The sequence below is a fragment of the Equus asinus genome, chromosome 26, assembly GCF_041296235.1.
Source record: "Equus asinus isolate D_3611 breed Donkey chromosome 26, EquAss-T2T_v2, whole genome shotgun sequence".
Lineage (NCBI taxonomy): Eukaryota > Metazoa > Chordata > Mammalia > Perissodactyla > Equidae > Equus > Equus asinus.
The window spans coordinates 30,102,467-30,118,967 of record NC_091815.1 but is presented as its reverse complement, the minus strand read 5'-3'; the positions used below and the strand labels follow the sequence as shown (position 1 = coordinate 30,118,967).

The 16,501-nt window shown below is 58.4% G+C and overlaps 1 protein-coding gene across 2 annotated transcripts in view; it reads right to left on the bottom strand.

The window, feature by feature from the left end:
- PPP1R37 (protein phosphatase 1 regulatory subunit 37) overlaps positions 1 to 15,068 on the bottom strand; it is a 38,369-nt gene extending 23,301 nt beyond the window's left edge. The window contains exon 1 of one of the 2 annotated variants that reach the window (XM_070499155.1): positions 14,677 to 15,068. In XM_070499155.1, the coding sequence (XP_070355256.1) occupies positions 14,677 to 14,878 (202 nt within the window). In that variant the 5' untranslated portion in view covers positions 14,879 to 15,068. The remainder of the gene's footprint in view (positions 1 to 14,676) is intronic. The other variant, XM_070499154.1, reaches the window with a different exon arrangement.
- Between the last annotated feature and the right edge of the window lie 1,433 nt (positions 15,069 to 16,501).

Below are 16,501 nucleotides of genomic sequence, written 5' to 3'. Positions count from 1 at the left end.
TAAACACCATACTTTCCAGCATACACACACACAGGTAATAAAACAAACAAACAAAAAGGCGGCATGTCAATCCCAGCCTTCAGGAGAGCGTCACGGGGCTCTGCACTCCAGCCACGTGCTCAGGGGCAGCGGCGCACGCCCGGCAATGTCCCCTCTCCCCTACATTGGGAGGCAGGCTCCCAGGTCCTCATTCATCACACGCTAACTGCGGTGTATGTTACACGGACAGTTCGCATGCCAAGAAGGGAATTTAATAACACTAATTTAAAAAACAGAGGGAGGGGAAGAGTGTTGCAGCAGAGGGAAGAGCGTGTGCAAAGACTCAGAGGAGACAGACCTGACGGTGCCTCTGGGGAACGGAAGGTTGCTGCCAGGGTCAAATGAAGTGAACTTGCAAGACACCCAGCACAGGGCTGGGGGCATCCAGGGGCTTGAAAAAGGTCTGTAAGTCACTCAGTGGATCATTGCTTCCCAATGCTGCCACCCACCATAGTCCTAGGTAGGTGACAGGCCAACCTGGGGGCAGGGGGCCTCTGAGAGAGTCTGGGGCCGTCGCAGGTGGCAATCTCAGGATGCCCGCCTCAGGCTGCCATGAGGGGCGCCAGGTGGCCAGCTGGGCTTGCAGGCTCTGCAAGAGTTTGAGTTTGGAATTTTAAAATCAAGTCACCACGAGTGGTTTACTGTCCAGCAAAGGCTCCAGGCATGGAGACTGGGTGCCTGGAACTGCCCACTACCCAACCCGACTCTCCCCACCTAGAGAAGGGGAGTCACACCGCTGATCCCGGGAGGCCTGGTTGGGAACTGAAGGACACATTTATTCATTCATTCTGTACCAAAGAGCCTGGCCGAACAGGCAATGGAGACAAAAGAGATCCAATCTCCAGATGGGGAATAACTGCCAGGAAGGCAGACAAGCCACAAATAAAAGTGACAAGTTATAAGACAAAAATATAGGAAAAATCAAAGCAATACAAAATTAGATTGGGGAGGGCGTAGTGAGGAAAGACCTAGAGACAAAGGAACATTTCAGCCAAGACCTAAAGGATGAGGAAGAGTCAGAAGTTTCCCGGTCCCTTCAAATATTTCTCTAGCACCTGCCCTGTGGCAGGTACTGTTCTAGATACCAGGGAGGGCACAGCGAACACAGCAGCCGAACATCCCTCCCACGCTGCTGACACAGGAGCAGAGGTGCACAAGTCAGTAAGCAGACGGAAAGAGACAAACAGTAGCCACACACGAGTTGGGGAAATGCTCCGAGAGAGGAAAGAGTCAGTGCAGAGGCCCGGCACGTGGATGCTGGAGCCAAACCTGGGCATGGAGGCGGGCAGCCTGAGATGAGGCAGGAGATCTGGCGGGGCCAGAGCCTGCAGGGCCAGAGAAGGTTACTCCTAGGAGATCAGGGACTCCCCAGGGGGTGACAGCATAGGATAAAAGGGAACCTGACACATGGCGTGTTCACGCCAGGGTGGCCCTGGCTGTGGGAGGAGCTACAGTCTGGGCTCCTGGGACTCACTGAGCCTCTGCAGATGTGGCAGGTGGGCTGTGTCATTATTCATTCATTCATTCAAAAAAAAAAAAAAGATCAAGAGAATCAAACAAGTCCTGTGGCTCAAGGTTTATAGTCTCATGCAGGCACAGATGGTATCTGAGGCGTCAAGGGTCCCCTACCCTCTGACCTGGTAAAATGACCCTCTAAGAATTTCTTCTAAGAAAGCTCCCCATGATGAACATAAAGATTTATGGACAGATGATCATCACTGCATTATTTATGCGACTGAAAACTGGAAAGGACCTAAATGCTCAGCAATGCGGAAAGGGCCAGAACAAATTGCAACGGCCCAGTGATATATTTTAATCGTGCTTTGCAAAAAAATGGGAAAATGCAGTGAAAACACAGAATGCTTAGCTGTGTACAGGCTTCTCCCAGTTGTTTTCTGTCTGTCTGCGGCAGGGGTCTAGCCATTGAAGAGAGACGGACAGAATGCTCCGGCATTTACGCTGACAACGTTCCACGCGGTGCAACAGTTCTCTGAGAAGTCTTGCATCAGAACACATTTAGAAGCCTTACAACTCAATAAGAAGAAGATAAACAATCCCATTTTAACATGGGCAATGGATCTCAACAGACACTTCTCCAAAGATACACAAGAGCCCAAGAGGCACATGAAAAGATGCTCCACGTCATACGCCATCACGGAAATGCAGATCAAAATCACGAGTTACCACTTCACACCCTGCAGGGTGGCTATACCCAAAAGGACAGACAAGGATGTGGAGGGACCGGAGCCCTCACACAGTGGAGGGGATGTCAAGTGGGGCAGTCACTTGGGAATATGGTCCGGCAGTTGTTCAATGGTTAAACAGTCACCACATGACCCAGCAATTTTACTCTAGAGAAATGAAAACATACATCCACACAAAACCCGTACATTAATAGCCACGGCAGTGTTATTCATAAGAGCCAGAAAGTGGAAACAACCCAAATGTACATCAACGGATGAACAGATAAATAAGACGTGGTGTGTCCATACAATGGAACATTATTCAGCAAAAACAAGGAATGAAGGACAGATACTCACACAATGTGGGCAAACTTTGAAAATATTATGCTATATGAAAAGAGCCAGACAAAAAAGGCCACGTATTGTATGATTCCATTTACATGAAACATCCAAAAGCTAGAGAGACAGAAAGCAGATCAGGGGCTGCCTTGGTCGGGGGGGGGAGGGGGGGGGGCGAGGGTTGGGGTGGATCGCTGTGGGGTATGGGGGGTTTTGTGGGGGTAATGAAAATGTTCTAAAACTGACTGTGATCACAGACGCACAGCTCCGTGAAAAACTGAAAACTAATGAATTTTGGTACACTTTAAATGGGTGATATGTACGTGAGTTACATCTCAATGGAGTTGTTCTAAAAAAAATTCCAGGGGCTGGCCCCGTGGCCAAGTGGTTAAGTTTGCGGGCTCCGCAGCAGGCGGCCCAGTGTTCATCAGTTCAAAACCTGGGCGCGGACATGGCACTGCTCATCAAACCATGCTGAGGCAGCGTCCCACATACCACAACTAGAAGGATCCAGAACAAAGAATATACAACTATGTACCGGGGGGCTTTGGGGAGAAAAAGGAAAAAAATAAAATCTTAAAAAAAAATAAATAAATTCCAGATGGTGAGATTAACAAGTGATTTTCATTCTCTTTAGACGTTCCAACTTTTTTTTTTTTCAAAACGAACATACCTTACTTAAATTTTAAAGTCAGAAAAACACCAAGATGGGGCTCCTTTCCCTAGTCACAAGCATCACCAGCTTCCAGGGCGACCGCCCCCCCTTCTCCCCAGCTCCGTCCCAGGAGGAGACAGTGAGACTCCACGGCGGGCTGGAGCGGGGGTCTCCCTTTCCCAGAGCCCAGGCCTTTCCTACTACAACAACGTCACACAGCAAGTGGGGGCGGGGAACCCAGGCCCGGGGCAGACCTCTTCCCCCACCCTCACTGAGGACAGTCACTCAGAGATCCGGAGGAGGCTGAGGAGAGAGGCAGGAGTGCTGTCCTGAGGGCCAGGCCACAGCTCCCCTGCCTCTGCCTGGCCTGTCTGTGAACAAGGAGATTTCTCCTGACAATCCCGACTCTGGAGATGGGGACGTGGGTGGTCGGTGAGCACGGGCATCTGGACCCAACAGCTGGCGGTGGTGCAGCAGGTCAGCTGGCCCCGCCTTCTCATGCCTGCTCCACCCGTGGGCCTCACTGGCCTAGGATGTCTTTCTCCAGGACCAGACAGGGTCAAGCTGACAGCAGACATGGGAGCTCCAAGCAGGGTTCCATGAAGAGCACGGTTTCCAGGCTCTACCTGTACCTACCCACCCCCTAACCCCATCCTCACGGAACGACACTCACTGAGCGCCTGCTCTGTGCCTGCAGCTGTGCAGGGACCCAGCACTGACCGAGGCAGTCCCGGCCCTGCCCTCCTGGGGCTCAGGGCCCAGTGGGGGAGACAGACCCATCCCCGCACAGGGACGACCCAGAGTGGGCAGGGCTGGGATGGGGGAGCTCAGCACTGCAGATCTTGGAGGCTGAGCCCAGGCCCAGCAAGGAAGAAGGCCCCCAGGGGAACACAGCACTTCCTGGTCACTCTCATCCAAGCAGGGAGACTGGGTCAGGAAGTGAGGATCCCAAGCCCAGGAAACAAGAGGGTTACAGGGCAAGGAGAGAGACAAAGGGGAGGGGAGAGGACAGAGGCCTGAGCTGGGTGGCTGGCAGTCAGAGCCACTGACATCCCCCACCTCCTCCTGTGACACACTCTGTTGTTGAGAGGACAGAGCATCAGGTCACCTGGCACAAAGGTAGGAAGGCAGATCAGTTCCCAGAACCTGGGCTCTCTCGGCCCCACCCATGACGGGGAGGAGGTGCTGGGACCCAGTCAGTTCCCTAAATGGTGGGTGACCTACGCAGAGAGATGGGGAAACACATACAGTGGGAAAGGACCTCGGACACCATCTTGCTGCACAGAGAAGGCAGTGCCTTGGCCTATAACCCACAGCAAGTCAACAGCAAAGATGGGTCTGCATCTGAGTCCTGCACTCTACACCAGGCTGGCTAGCTCGGGGGTCTGCCGGATCGGGCAGGGGGCACAAGAGGCAGGTCTGGTGCCCTCCTCCTCTCCTCACACTCCCTTTTCTGGCCCCGGGCTATGTGAGGGCAGGCCCTGTCTAGCAGCCAAGGCCCAGCACCACACAGCGCTTCCTCCTCCACCTACCATCTAAGCTCCTGCTTAGAGCCAGGCATGGGGACACGGGCTGTGGGCACCAGGGGAAACAGTGGCACCAAACCCAACCCACGCCCACTCTCATGACACTCACAGTCCAGGGGGCAAGAGGGAACACCGGCAGGCCTGCAGACAGACAGGTCACTGATCACCTGACGGGGACCCACTCAGACGGCCAAGAAGGAAGGGTTTGCTGGTACTGGAAGGACGAGCTGGAGCCATGAGAGCAAGACCAGCACTCCAGGACAGGCTGTGGGGAGCTCCTTGCACCTTCTGGGAAGTGAGAGGAAGCCACTGCACTTGAAGCTAGAGGGAGGCTGGGGAGGGGGATCATGGTGGCGAGGGTGGCAGGTGCTCTGGATCGGGTGCGACAGGCGGCTGAGGAGTGGGTCACCAGGCAGGACCTGAAGCAGGGGGTAACAGGGTCTGCTCTTTCCGGAACGAGGAGGGAGCACAGGAGAGGAGGGAGAGCAGTCAGGACTCCTCCATCTGGCACAGAGGAGCACAGTCGAAGGGAAATAAATGTGGGTTGGCAGGGAAGGAATGAATGAATGGATGGATGGATGTGTGAACAAAGGATCCAGTGAACATTCATTTTTTGTAAAAGATTGGCACCTGAGCTAACATCTGTTGCCAATCTTTCTTTTTTCCTCCTCCTCTTCTTCTTCTTCTCCCCAAAGCCCCCCAGTACATAGTTGTATATCCTAGTTGTGGGTCCTTCTGGCTCTGTTATGTGGGACGCCACCTCAGCGTGGCCTCATGAGTGGTGCCATGTCCACGCCCAGGATCCGAACCAGCGAAACCCTGGGCCGTCGAAGCAGAACAGGTGAACTCAACCACTCGGCGCTGGGCCTGGCCCCCCAAATGACATCTTCTTTCCCTCGCGCTCTCTCCACAGCCCCCAGTGGCCGGGTTGGGGGGCTCCGAGGCACCCGGCACAGGGCGCTCGTTGGCGGACCCACTATGCCCCGAGTCTCTCAGGTCCCTGGGTGTGTGGCGTGGTTTGCCTCCCCTGGGGCGCCGGACAGACGAGATGCAATCCCTCAAGGAGCTTCTGGGTCCAGTGGGGGGAGACGGACCCAAACAAATAACAATGGTGTGCAGAGGTGTCATGGGAAGCAGGAGGGCACAGCAGTGTCTGTCTGGGAAGAGGGTGGGCCTCACCGAGGCGGTGGTGGCAGAGCAGCGGGGAAAGAGAGGGGGTGGTCGGGACAGGCCGGGCATTGCCAGGGCAGGCTGGGCAGAGGGAGCTGGTGCCTGCGGGTCAGGAGGGAGGGACAGACGGACATCCGCCCGCCCGCTCGCTCGGAAGGGCCTGCCCCCAGCTCAGGGGTGTGGGCTCTATCCTGTGCTTGGAAAAAGCCTCAGAGGACAAGGACCATGCCTTCTGCTTTGGACGGGCTCCTCTCCTGACCAGCCGGGTGGCCTTGGTCCCCCGCGGGCCTCGGCTCCCCCTCGGTCAGCTGCGGAGATTAAACGAGTACGTGCTGGTGAAGAGCTCAGAGCTGGCGAGGGCTCCACAGAAGAAGGCTGTGATTACTGCTGCCACTGCCACTGGAAGCATGACCCCTGGGCAAGGCCACTTCCATGGGACCTGCTCTTGTCTTCTGGGAGCCCCTCCCTCCCGCCCACAGCCCGCCTGCTCTGAGGCACCGGGCCAGTTTGGCGTGAAGGTGCTCTGCTCTGCAGAAAGGGGAGGGCTGCAGGAACCCGAGCAGCCCTCCCACAACCCGCTGACGGCAGCTGGCACGAGACTCGGCCTGTGGAGAGACAGAGGGGTGGGTGTGAAGGTGGCACACGAGCCCGACCCCAGCGGGTTCCAAGAGGGGCCCACCCACCTGACCAGGGAGGACAACCCAGCTGGGATCCAAGAAGGCCCTGGAGCATCAGACGGAAGGGCTCCCAGCCCAGGCTTCTGCTGGAAAGGGAGAGGGCGAGAGGCAAGTCACATGAGCCGGGCACTGTCAGCAGACCCTTCCAAACCGCCACCCCCACTTGGAGGCAACAGCTCCACACCCACTGCAGAGTGAGGAAAGGGTGAGAAAACTTTAGAGCGCCTACTGTCTACCTCCATCCACCACCAATCCATCCAGTGGGAGGGCCTGCGAGCACCAGGCACTGCAAGAGGTTCTGGGAACACAGAGGGGAGCTGGACCACAATGGGCCCTGCCTTCGTGGGAATGCCTTCCAAACGCAGGGAAACATGACAAAGCATGAGGGATGTCTGTAATTCCTGTTGTCACCCAGCCTCTGAACCCCTTCCTGGAACTGGGGACCCCTCCACCTCTCCCACACTAACTGAAACACCAGACCCCAGCCTCTCATTGCAGCTCCACCCCAGGGGCCCTACCTGGGCTCAGCCACCAAGGGGCCACCCCAAATCCACCCCAGCTGCCAAAGGAGCCACGGGCCACCCTCATCCGAGCAGCATCCGGGGCCAGGACCCAGGACATTCTCCCCAGAGCTGCCTGAGGCTGGAGTTGGGGTATGCTCCCTGCTCTGAAGGCCTGGGGCCTGGCTCCTCCAGGAGTCTGACAGCTCTGAAATGCACTGCTCGATTGCCAAAATGGCTTCACACAGAGGAAAATGTACCACAAGGAGGTGCCTGAATGTACCCGAATTCACACAGCTAAATTCCCACCTGGGCACATGGCTCGCCTAGCCCATATCACCCAGAGAGGAGGGACTGTCATCTTGCTTTTAGAGAAGCGGGAGCCGGGGCAGGCTCCTGGCAGAGACACGCCTCATTCAACCTTACCAAGGCCTTACTGAGTGCCTGCAACAGCTAGTTACTGTTCCAGTCACTTTCCAAGGAAGGAAGACTCTCATCCCCGATGCCCACATGAACGGGGATCCTGAGGCGGAGAAGTCGTGTGACTCACCCAGGGGCAGAGCTGGACTGCGCAGTGGACTGCAAAGCCCGGGCCTGTGCCCTTCTCTTGTCACTACCATTTCACAGATATGCAGTGAGGCCCGCTGGGGGCTCCGGGGGACTCCTACTGGAAACCCTCGGGCCAGGTGGGTTCTGGAATTCAGAACGTCCTGGATTTTTGAAGAGTGACAAGAGAAGACCCCAGCAGGGTCAGAGACCGTTTTTAGAACTTTCTGGAGCTGGGAAGTGTGGGGCCTAAAGGGACTGTAGAGGTGAAGCCACTGCTGAGGTCACAAGGGGGAGGGAGGAGTGCATAGCTCGCATGCCGCCCATCACCCCACCTGGGCAGGCTGAACCAACTGCAGGCAGAGGGAGGGGGGAGGAGCACCGAGACCCGAGGAGAGATCGGATGAGGAACACTGCACCTTACAGGTGCTACAGAAACAATGGTAATGGCAAACTCCTCCCGGGGAGGCTCAGACAAGTCTGATGCATACATCAATGAAGTCACATGTCAGGGTCAGCCAAAGCACGGCCACATGAAGTGGGGAGTCCTACAGGCTCCTGGCCCATGGCCACCTCCCTGGTCTCCTGGCCTCCGGCTCATCCCCTCCACCTCCCCCAAGGTTCTGTTAAAAGAACCAGGCCCCTTCTCAAAGTCCTCTGCTGGCTCCCCGCCACGGGCCCCAGCCAGGCAGGCTCTCCCGCCTCCTCCCGCCTCACCTCTCACCCTCCTGCCCCCGCCTCCAGACTCCCCACTCCAGGAAGATGGGCCTTCTTCTGTTCCTCGGGTGCACCTTGCTCGCTCGCTCTGCCCCCAACCCTGGCACATACTTCCACCGCTCCTCACGTGGCTACCTCCTGCGATTCCTTTAGGCCTCAGAGGGCCCTTCCTCCAGGAAGCCGCTTTTGCCCTGTCGGCCGGCCAGCACACCGCCCGGCGCTCTTCCTAGTCAGAGTCCTGGGCCCCGGTCTGCTAAGAATTGTTACTGTGTGTCTCCCTCACTTGACTGTGACCTCAGGGAGGCAGGGACTGGGCCCATCGCCCCGGCCCCTCACACCCAGCACGGCCTGGCCACGCTGCATGAGTGCTGGTCACGGGGTCACTGAGTCACGCATTCAGCCAGGAGGTACCGAGCACCCACCACGTACCACACGGTGTAGCACAAGCAGAACTTGAGCCAAGGGTCGGAACAAGGTCTGCCCTCGCTGTTGAGGACAGAGGAGTGGCAGAGACCTCCCAGGCTCCGGAGCTGTCCAAGAACCACAGTGAACCCTGTCCTGAGTGCCCGCTGGGTCAGGCCCTTTACTTGGTCTGTGTCTCACCTCTGCCACAAGCCTGCAAGGCTGGAAGTGTCATCTCCATTTGAGAAAGGGTATGGCTCACAAACGAAGAAACCACACGGCATGCAGAACTGAAGGCAGCAGCCTGCCGAAGCTCATGCAGCCGGTGCGTGGAGGCTAAGAGGGCAGGCTGGGTTTGAATCCCAGCTCAGTCACTTATGGCTGGTGACCTCAGGTAAGTTACGTCACCTCTCTGTGCCTCTACTTCCTCATCTACAAACTAGAAAGAATGGCACCCACCTCCTGGGGTGGCTGATATGCACTCAGGCCAGTGCGGGCACGTGGAAGGCAGTGAGAGGTCACTATTATGGTCATCCAGAGAGCAGGGGTTACAACCCAGGCCCCTCTAGCTCTCAGCAGCAGGCTGCCTTCCCAGCTCAAATCTCTGCGCTCACCTCAAGGCAGACATTTCTACTTGCTCCCAAACAAGTCTACAAGGCTGACCCCAGCCACCCGTCAACTGAAGTCTGGAAGGCGGTCCTGGGACTGGGTGCCGAATGGCTGAGCCAAATCAGGGCCCTGAGCAGAGGACAGCAAACCTGGCCGTCGGAGCCGCCTGGGGAGCTTTCTAGAAACACAGGGTCCTGGCGCCCATTCCCAGAGGCTGCCTCAGTTCTGGCCAGTCCAGACCGGAGCATCTGGATCGGTGCTTCTTGATACTTTTGGAACCAGATGCCTTGAGAGGACGAGAGCCACACACTCACTGCAGAAACGCGCATGCGCACTGACTCAGTGCCGCTGATGGAGTGCCCACTGCGTGCTAGACTGTGGGCTCCTTCTGGGGGCCCGTGACGGGCGCCAGAGCGCCTGCACACCTCTGAGGAGGTGCCCTGTCCTGGCACGGAGGGGACGGACCACTCCGAAGAGCTGCCTCCCCAACGCCGTCGCGGGCACCAGGTCTGAGAAGCCCCTGCCGATGCCCGTGCAGCGCCCGAGCCCTGGCGTGCGCCAGCCAGACCGAGCGCACAGGCAGCTCGCTTGCCAATGTGCCCTTGGAGAGGGGATCCGATGCGAACACAGATCAGGAGCTGGAGGCGGAAAGCACGAGGGCAGCCTGCCTCGGCTGGAGTGTGCGGAGCAGGTGTTCACACCACAGTCCCAGCAACCCAGCTGCGTCCCGACCCCGCCGAGGGCTGGGCTGAGGGACCCATGCTACGGAGGGGCCTCGGCCCTCAGGGAGGAGCTGCAACTTGTCCAAGGTCATCGGCCAGTATCCAGAGAGGCCAGGACGAGCAAGTGGAGTCTGGAATCTTGGTATCCTTGCCGCCTCGCAGGCGGGGGGCCAAGACATGTGGATTCAGTTTCAGCTCAGGGAGGCTGGGCACCTTGCCCACGGTCACCCAGCTTGTAACAGATAAGATCAGGCCTGGAGCCCAAGGTCTTTCCCACACCCAGTGAGGGACGCTGGGGCACTCATCTCGGAGGGACAGCAAGCTTCTAGGGGAAAGACGAGTACCAACGCACAACAGACGGGAGACCCCCCGAGGGTGGGCGCTGAAGGTGGGGCAGAGGACTGGCGACGACAGGGAAAACACGGGAGACATCTGCTGAGCACCCGCTCTGGACTCCGTTATCTCTCTGAATCCTCACCAGCCTACGAGGAGCTACTGCCGGCAGCTGCACTTTACAGACAGGAAAGTCGTGGACAGAGAGAACAATTGCCCAAAGTCACACAGCAGAGTCCAGTGCCAACGCCGGCAGTGGGAGGTGAAGCGGGGCCCGGATGGAAAGCCGCCCCCCACAGCCCCACGCCCTCCTCCACAGCAACACCGCTGCTCTCCACCTACAGGTGCATTTCTACCTGTCAAACCAGTTTCAAGGACTGAATTTGCTGCCCAGTTTCACTGCGAACAAACAGTAAGGCCTATTTCCACCCTTTCTGATTTAAGAACACCGTGGCCACTGCCCCCACTGTCCCTCTCACCACCGCCCCCCAAAGCTCAGGAGGCCAGAGGTGGCTGCACATTGGGGCCCCTCCCACCCCGCAGCCATCTCCACTTTCCACAGGAGTTTCCTGGTGAGCAAAGCCCCCTCCCCCACCTCAGGACTGACTCCAGGGCTGGAGGTCAGGCAGTGGGGAGTGAGTCACTGGCAGGACTGGAAGCGGGAGACGAGCCTCACAGATTGTGGCCGGTGTCATGTGCTCTCTGACGCCTGCCTTGCAAACCCCATGTCTCCTCCCCACACTGTGCTCAGTGGGACTGAAGACCAGCCAGGCCTCGGGTCATCCTGGCAGTTTGGTCTGGAAGGGTTCCCGCTACGACCCCCACCTCGGTCCTCAGAAGAGCTGGGGCCACGGGATGGGAAGGGGTGCGTCCAGCTGGCCCCTCCTCACTGGCGCCCGCTTCCATCCGCGTGGTGAGTGCAGCACGCACGTGCCCAGCCTGGCAGTACTGAGGAAGCCTCTTCCACTCACAATTTCCAGCCCGCCTCCTCCCCAAGCTTCCCTTCCTTTCACACGCAACCGGCTTGCTGCAGGGACACTGCCCCAGCGGGTTCATTCCAGCCGCTCAGACAGTGGTCAGCAGGGCCAGGATCACTGGCCCTATTTCACAGATGAGGGAACAAACAAGCTCAGCAAGAACAAGTGCCTGTCGGAGGCCACGGCATGCTCCTGCCGGGCTGGCCTGGGAGCGCACTCGGCTACACGGGTCCCCGCCTGGCCTGGCCTCGCCCCTTCCAGATCGGCTGCACACAGACCCACCAGCGCTCATTCAACCACTGTGACTGCGTGTCCTTCGCGGGGCTGAGGAAAAGCGGAAACGAGGACGGACAGTGTCTGCTCCCCCATTCCAGTGGGGGGAGACCACCAACACGAAGCACCATGTAAGGGAGCATCAGCCGGCCGCCGGTGCAGTTAGGGAAATGAGCAGGCCCTGGCGCTGTGTGAGACACCAAGGCCCTCTGAGCGCTGGCCGGGTTGAGCCTGCGAAGGCCTGGACCCTCCCTCACAACCTCCCTCCTCCAGACGGTCTCACCTGCAGGAGTCCCCCGACACGTGACCTCAGGCAGACGCCCCCGAGGCTCCCACCCAGCTGGGCCACCACTTTGCCCCAGTCCCAGCCCTCCTCCACCCCAGCCAGGCTGTGGGCCTGGCCGAGCTCTCCTCCCAGGGCAAGGCTCTGCCGAATGGGCACCCTGAGCTGGGGCCCGAGAGCCCTCCAGTGCTGCTGTCTCCAGCCCGGGGACGCCGCGGCACCACCTGGCCCAGGCAACTTCTCCATCTCTACGATGGAAGATCGGCTTCTCAGTGACCCCTCTCCCAATTCAGACCTGTCAACTCCTCCCTGGCCCTTGGCCTTGGGCTCATGTCACCAGGAAGCGCCAGAAGGACTCCGTCACCCTGCCCACTGGGTTTACAGCTCCAGTGACAGCCCCTGTGCCTTCCCACGCCTTACAGACCTCCAACAAGACCTCCGAGACCAACCAGCTCCCCCCTGCAGCCCCCAGCCAAGGCCCTCTGGCCTCTCAACCAGGGAGCCCCTGGCCCAACTTTCTGCACCAAGTTTCCGCCTCTGCGGCCTGGCAGGCCTCCGCCGGCCTGAGGCCCAGGCGGGTCACCACCACTGCCCTCCCCAGGCATAGAGGCTAGCCCCTGCTCCTCAGCACGGACAGGCCCTCCAACTTCCTGTCCTGCAAAGCTCATCGTCCAGACTCACCAACTTCACCAATCACCCTTCCCTTGCCTGGGGCCCAAGATCACCCAGCTCCTTCACTGTGAGGCCAACGCCTCAAGCCCTCCCCCAGCCAAGACAGATCACCTCCTCCAGCCGGTAAACCGACCCATTTCTCCAGGCCATCGCCTCTCTGCCAGTCCTTGCCATCCCTCTCTAAACTCCCAGGAATGAGGGACTACCCCCCACCCCGCCCCCCACCGTGAGCGCTCACCACCTCCACCCCTTACCCAGGACAGGCCAATCAGCAACTGTCCTCTCAACTCCTCCCAACCAGACTCCAACGGACTCTCCTTCTTGACATTCTCCCCTCCCCTCGGACCCCCTCACTGCCTCTCCGAGACTGCCCATGAAAAACAACCCCAACAAACAAAAACACGCATCTGCCAGGATCATGGCAGCTGCTATTTCTGCGGCAGGAACTTACAAGGACTATCTTATTTAATCCTTCCCATAGCAGAAATTAGCACCTCCATTTGCAGAGAAAGAAACAGGAGGCTCAGAGAGGAAAAACGGCTTACTCCAAGCCAAACAGCCGGTCACACACAGCTGTTCCTCTTCTGGGAACCTGCAGACCAGAACCTCTCCCCCACCCCACCCCATGCCAAACTCTCCAACTGCCCCGGCCACAACCCTCCAGCCCACAAACTCACCATCTTCCCTGCCCCTTGACCTGGGCCCACAAACTAACCACTCTCTCTGCCCCCTCCTGGAAGTTTGCGACAGCAGGAACATCCAGGCCCCAATCTTGTGAACCAACTCCTCCAGACTGGCCCCCAAAATGACCAGCGTCAACTAACAGCAGCCCTAAAGCGACCAACAATAACTGATCTTCACGAAGGCTCATCCTGGCCACTTCTGAGACACAACCTTTTTCAGTCCTCTCTTAACCCGTGGCATGGGGATTACCACCCACTCTACAGATGGGAAAACAGAGGCTCTGAGGAGTTAGGTGAGCAGCCTGAGGTCGTGAAGTGGGCAAATGGGAGTCAGGATGTGAACTGGAGCCTCTGCTCTTCACACCTTGCTCTGCCTCTCCAGGTCTCTCCCGCTTCCTGCTCTGAACTTCCTGGACTGGATACCATGCTATACCCAGGACCCATTGTGACCCATTCCCTTCCTCAGCCGCAGTCCCCAGAGCCCTGCAACCCTAAAGAGACCACCTATCCCTGGGGCCTAAAGCCCAACGACGTGGCTGGCTCCCAACATCAGGAATCTTAAATTAACCACTATCTCCTTAACCATAACCAGCCACACTGGTATCTAGGGTGGGCTCCCTGCGTGAGGGACAGAGAGAGAGAGAGAGAGACCAAGATCCTTCTACAGCCAGGCCCCAAAGCCCCTTTTTCAGGAAGCAGGAAGAGGCATGAGTGACTTTTCTTCTTCTCAATGCCAAGACCTAACTCCTCCTCTGACCATCCTCCGGATCCTCAAATTGACCACCAACTCTGCTCCTTTTGTGCGGGTTTATTCTGACTCCCTTTCCCCAACCCCAGCCTTCACCATCTCCTCTGCAGCCGCGCTCCACGTTCATTCCTCTTCCTCCTTTCGGCCAAGAACGTGAGCAACACGACCACCCCTTGCTCCACGGCTTGGAGACGAGCAACTTAACCTCCTTCCACCCCCACGGGCCCATCAAACTCTTCCGACTGCCCTTTCAGCGCCAGTGTTGAACCCCTCTCCCCTGATTGCCCTGTCCCTCTCTGGGGGAACTACGAACTCAAAGACTATCGCCCTCCCAATCCCCCAGGCCACCAAACTTCTTTAATTGCTCATCGTTTTAATTCTTAAAATAATCACCTTTAGCGTCTCTTGGGGCGGGGGCGGGGGGCAGTGGGCATAAACCGGCTACTTCTCACCTTCCCAACGCCAACAGCCGCCCCCTCTCCAACACCCTCCAGCTCTAAACTGATCCCTGTCTCCTTAAATCATCATTAGGTGCAACTTACTGAGCGCCACCTCCGTGCCGGGCGCTGCACGGACGCCCGGGTACCCCCCGAGCCCGCCCCCGCGCCCCGGCCGTAGCTACCGTGTCTCCAGGGGTCTTTGGGCTCCACCGCTCCGGAGACGATATCCTCGTCGGACGGGAACGTGACGCGCTTGGCCGCAGCCTTGAGGCGCCCGTCGGCGGGGGGCGACGCGGGGCTGGGAGACCGGGCCTCGGCGGGGGCCTCCTCGGCGGCGGCGTCCGCGCCCGGCCCGGGCGGCGCCTCCTGCGGCGGGGTCTCCATCGCCGCCGCCGCCGCCTCCTCACGGGGGCCCCGGGGACATGCCCCGGGCCCCGCACTCGTCTCTCCGGGCCCGCCCGCCGTCCCGGGGCATGGGCTCCGCCGCCGCTTCAGGCGCCGCCTCCGTCCGCTCGCCTGGTCGTCGTAGTCGTCGCCGCCGGGAGCCCGAGCGCACCTCCCCCGAGCCCCACGCGCGCCTGCTCGTTCGCAGCCGCACTTTCGTCAAGGGCCGGCGAGCCCGTCGCGTACTAAGAAGAGCAGAAAATCAATTTAAGCCATCTTCAGGTAGAGCTGCTCGCAGGTTGTTGGAGGAGGGGACAAAAGTGAGAAACAGCCGCGAGAAAAAGGAACGTGGGCAGCGAATCTGCAGGACCGGAATTGCAGAGCATGAGGGGCGGGGCGAGGTGGACGCCGTCTCCCAGAGCAGCGCGCAGGCGCGAACCCAAGCCGCCCCCACCCCGCCTCCCCCCTCCATCTGGATAACTGATGTTCTCGCTCGCACACATTCGTCACGAGCTCAGGCAATGGAGAGGGGAGTGGAGTTGACAGAAATAAAAACATCTCGTTGGCGTTGGCTGGGCTAGCCCAACTGGTAAGGAGAGAGGCAAAGGGATGGAGAACTTAAAAGGAAAGACGATAGGAGCTATGATGAACGGCGATGGACGCTGACAGAGGGATCCTCTGCCTGGAGGGGAAGCCTCTGCCCCCTTGCTATTATTCTCTAGCCTTCCATTTGCAGACTGCAGTTTCATCAATAGTTCTCTGTATTTGGATAGCGTTGCATAAATATAACTTAAATTTAAAAACTAAAATAAATATGAGCCCATGAGTATCAGAGCCTTGATCAAAAACAAAAAAGTGGGAGAAGGAAGAACTTCCCAAAGCAAGAGACGAATCTGCCCACCTAAATACCGGGCGATGGAGCAGGTAGGTGGCCCAGCTGGGAGCGAACCAGCACGAGCTCGAGCCCCGCCCCTAGGGGCTCACTTCAATCGCTTAATATTCGCCTCCGCACTTTCGCCAGCCTTTCCCAACCCTTCGGTCAATTTGGGTGGGGAAAGGCGGGGCTAAAACCAAAAAAAGGGGACCTGGGGAGGAGCCAGTGACGTAGTTGCCAAGGCAACTTGACAGCTTTGCCCGGCACTCGCGTGAGGTGGCGAAGTGAAGCTGAGGCTCTCCGCTTGCCCCATTCAACATCGGCCGCCGCACTTTCGCCACTGAAGACGGACGAAGTCAGTCTCCTCTATACTCAATGGGAGCATCACTTCCATTCCGAAGTCGATGGGACTATAAAGGGGCAGACGTTACTTCTTTGAAGCGAATCTGCGGAAAGACTACCAGTGGCGGGATAACGGACGCGAGTGACACTTATCCATCCACTGGAGCGAGATGGAGAAAGCGTGAAGCTTCACCCTGACCCCGAATGCCCAGCCTCGTCTCTGTGTGGTCCCGGCGCAGGGTCCGACCCTTCCCGCACGGGCAGGGTGGCTGACCCTCGGTCTCTGGTGTGCGGGCTACACCGCCCAGACACCGGGGAGTGGGGGGAGCGCGACAGTGTCACCCAGCGCCAGCCACGCCCCTCGCAGTGTACCGCCCCCCACCCGAGAAAGAAAGCGAGTCCAGGTC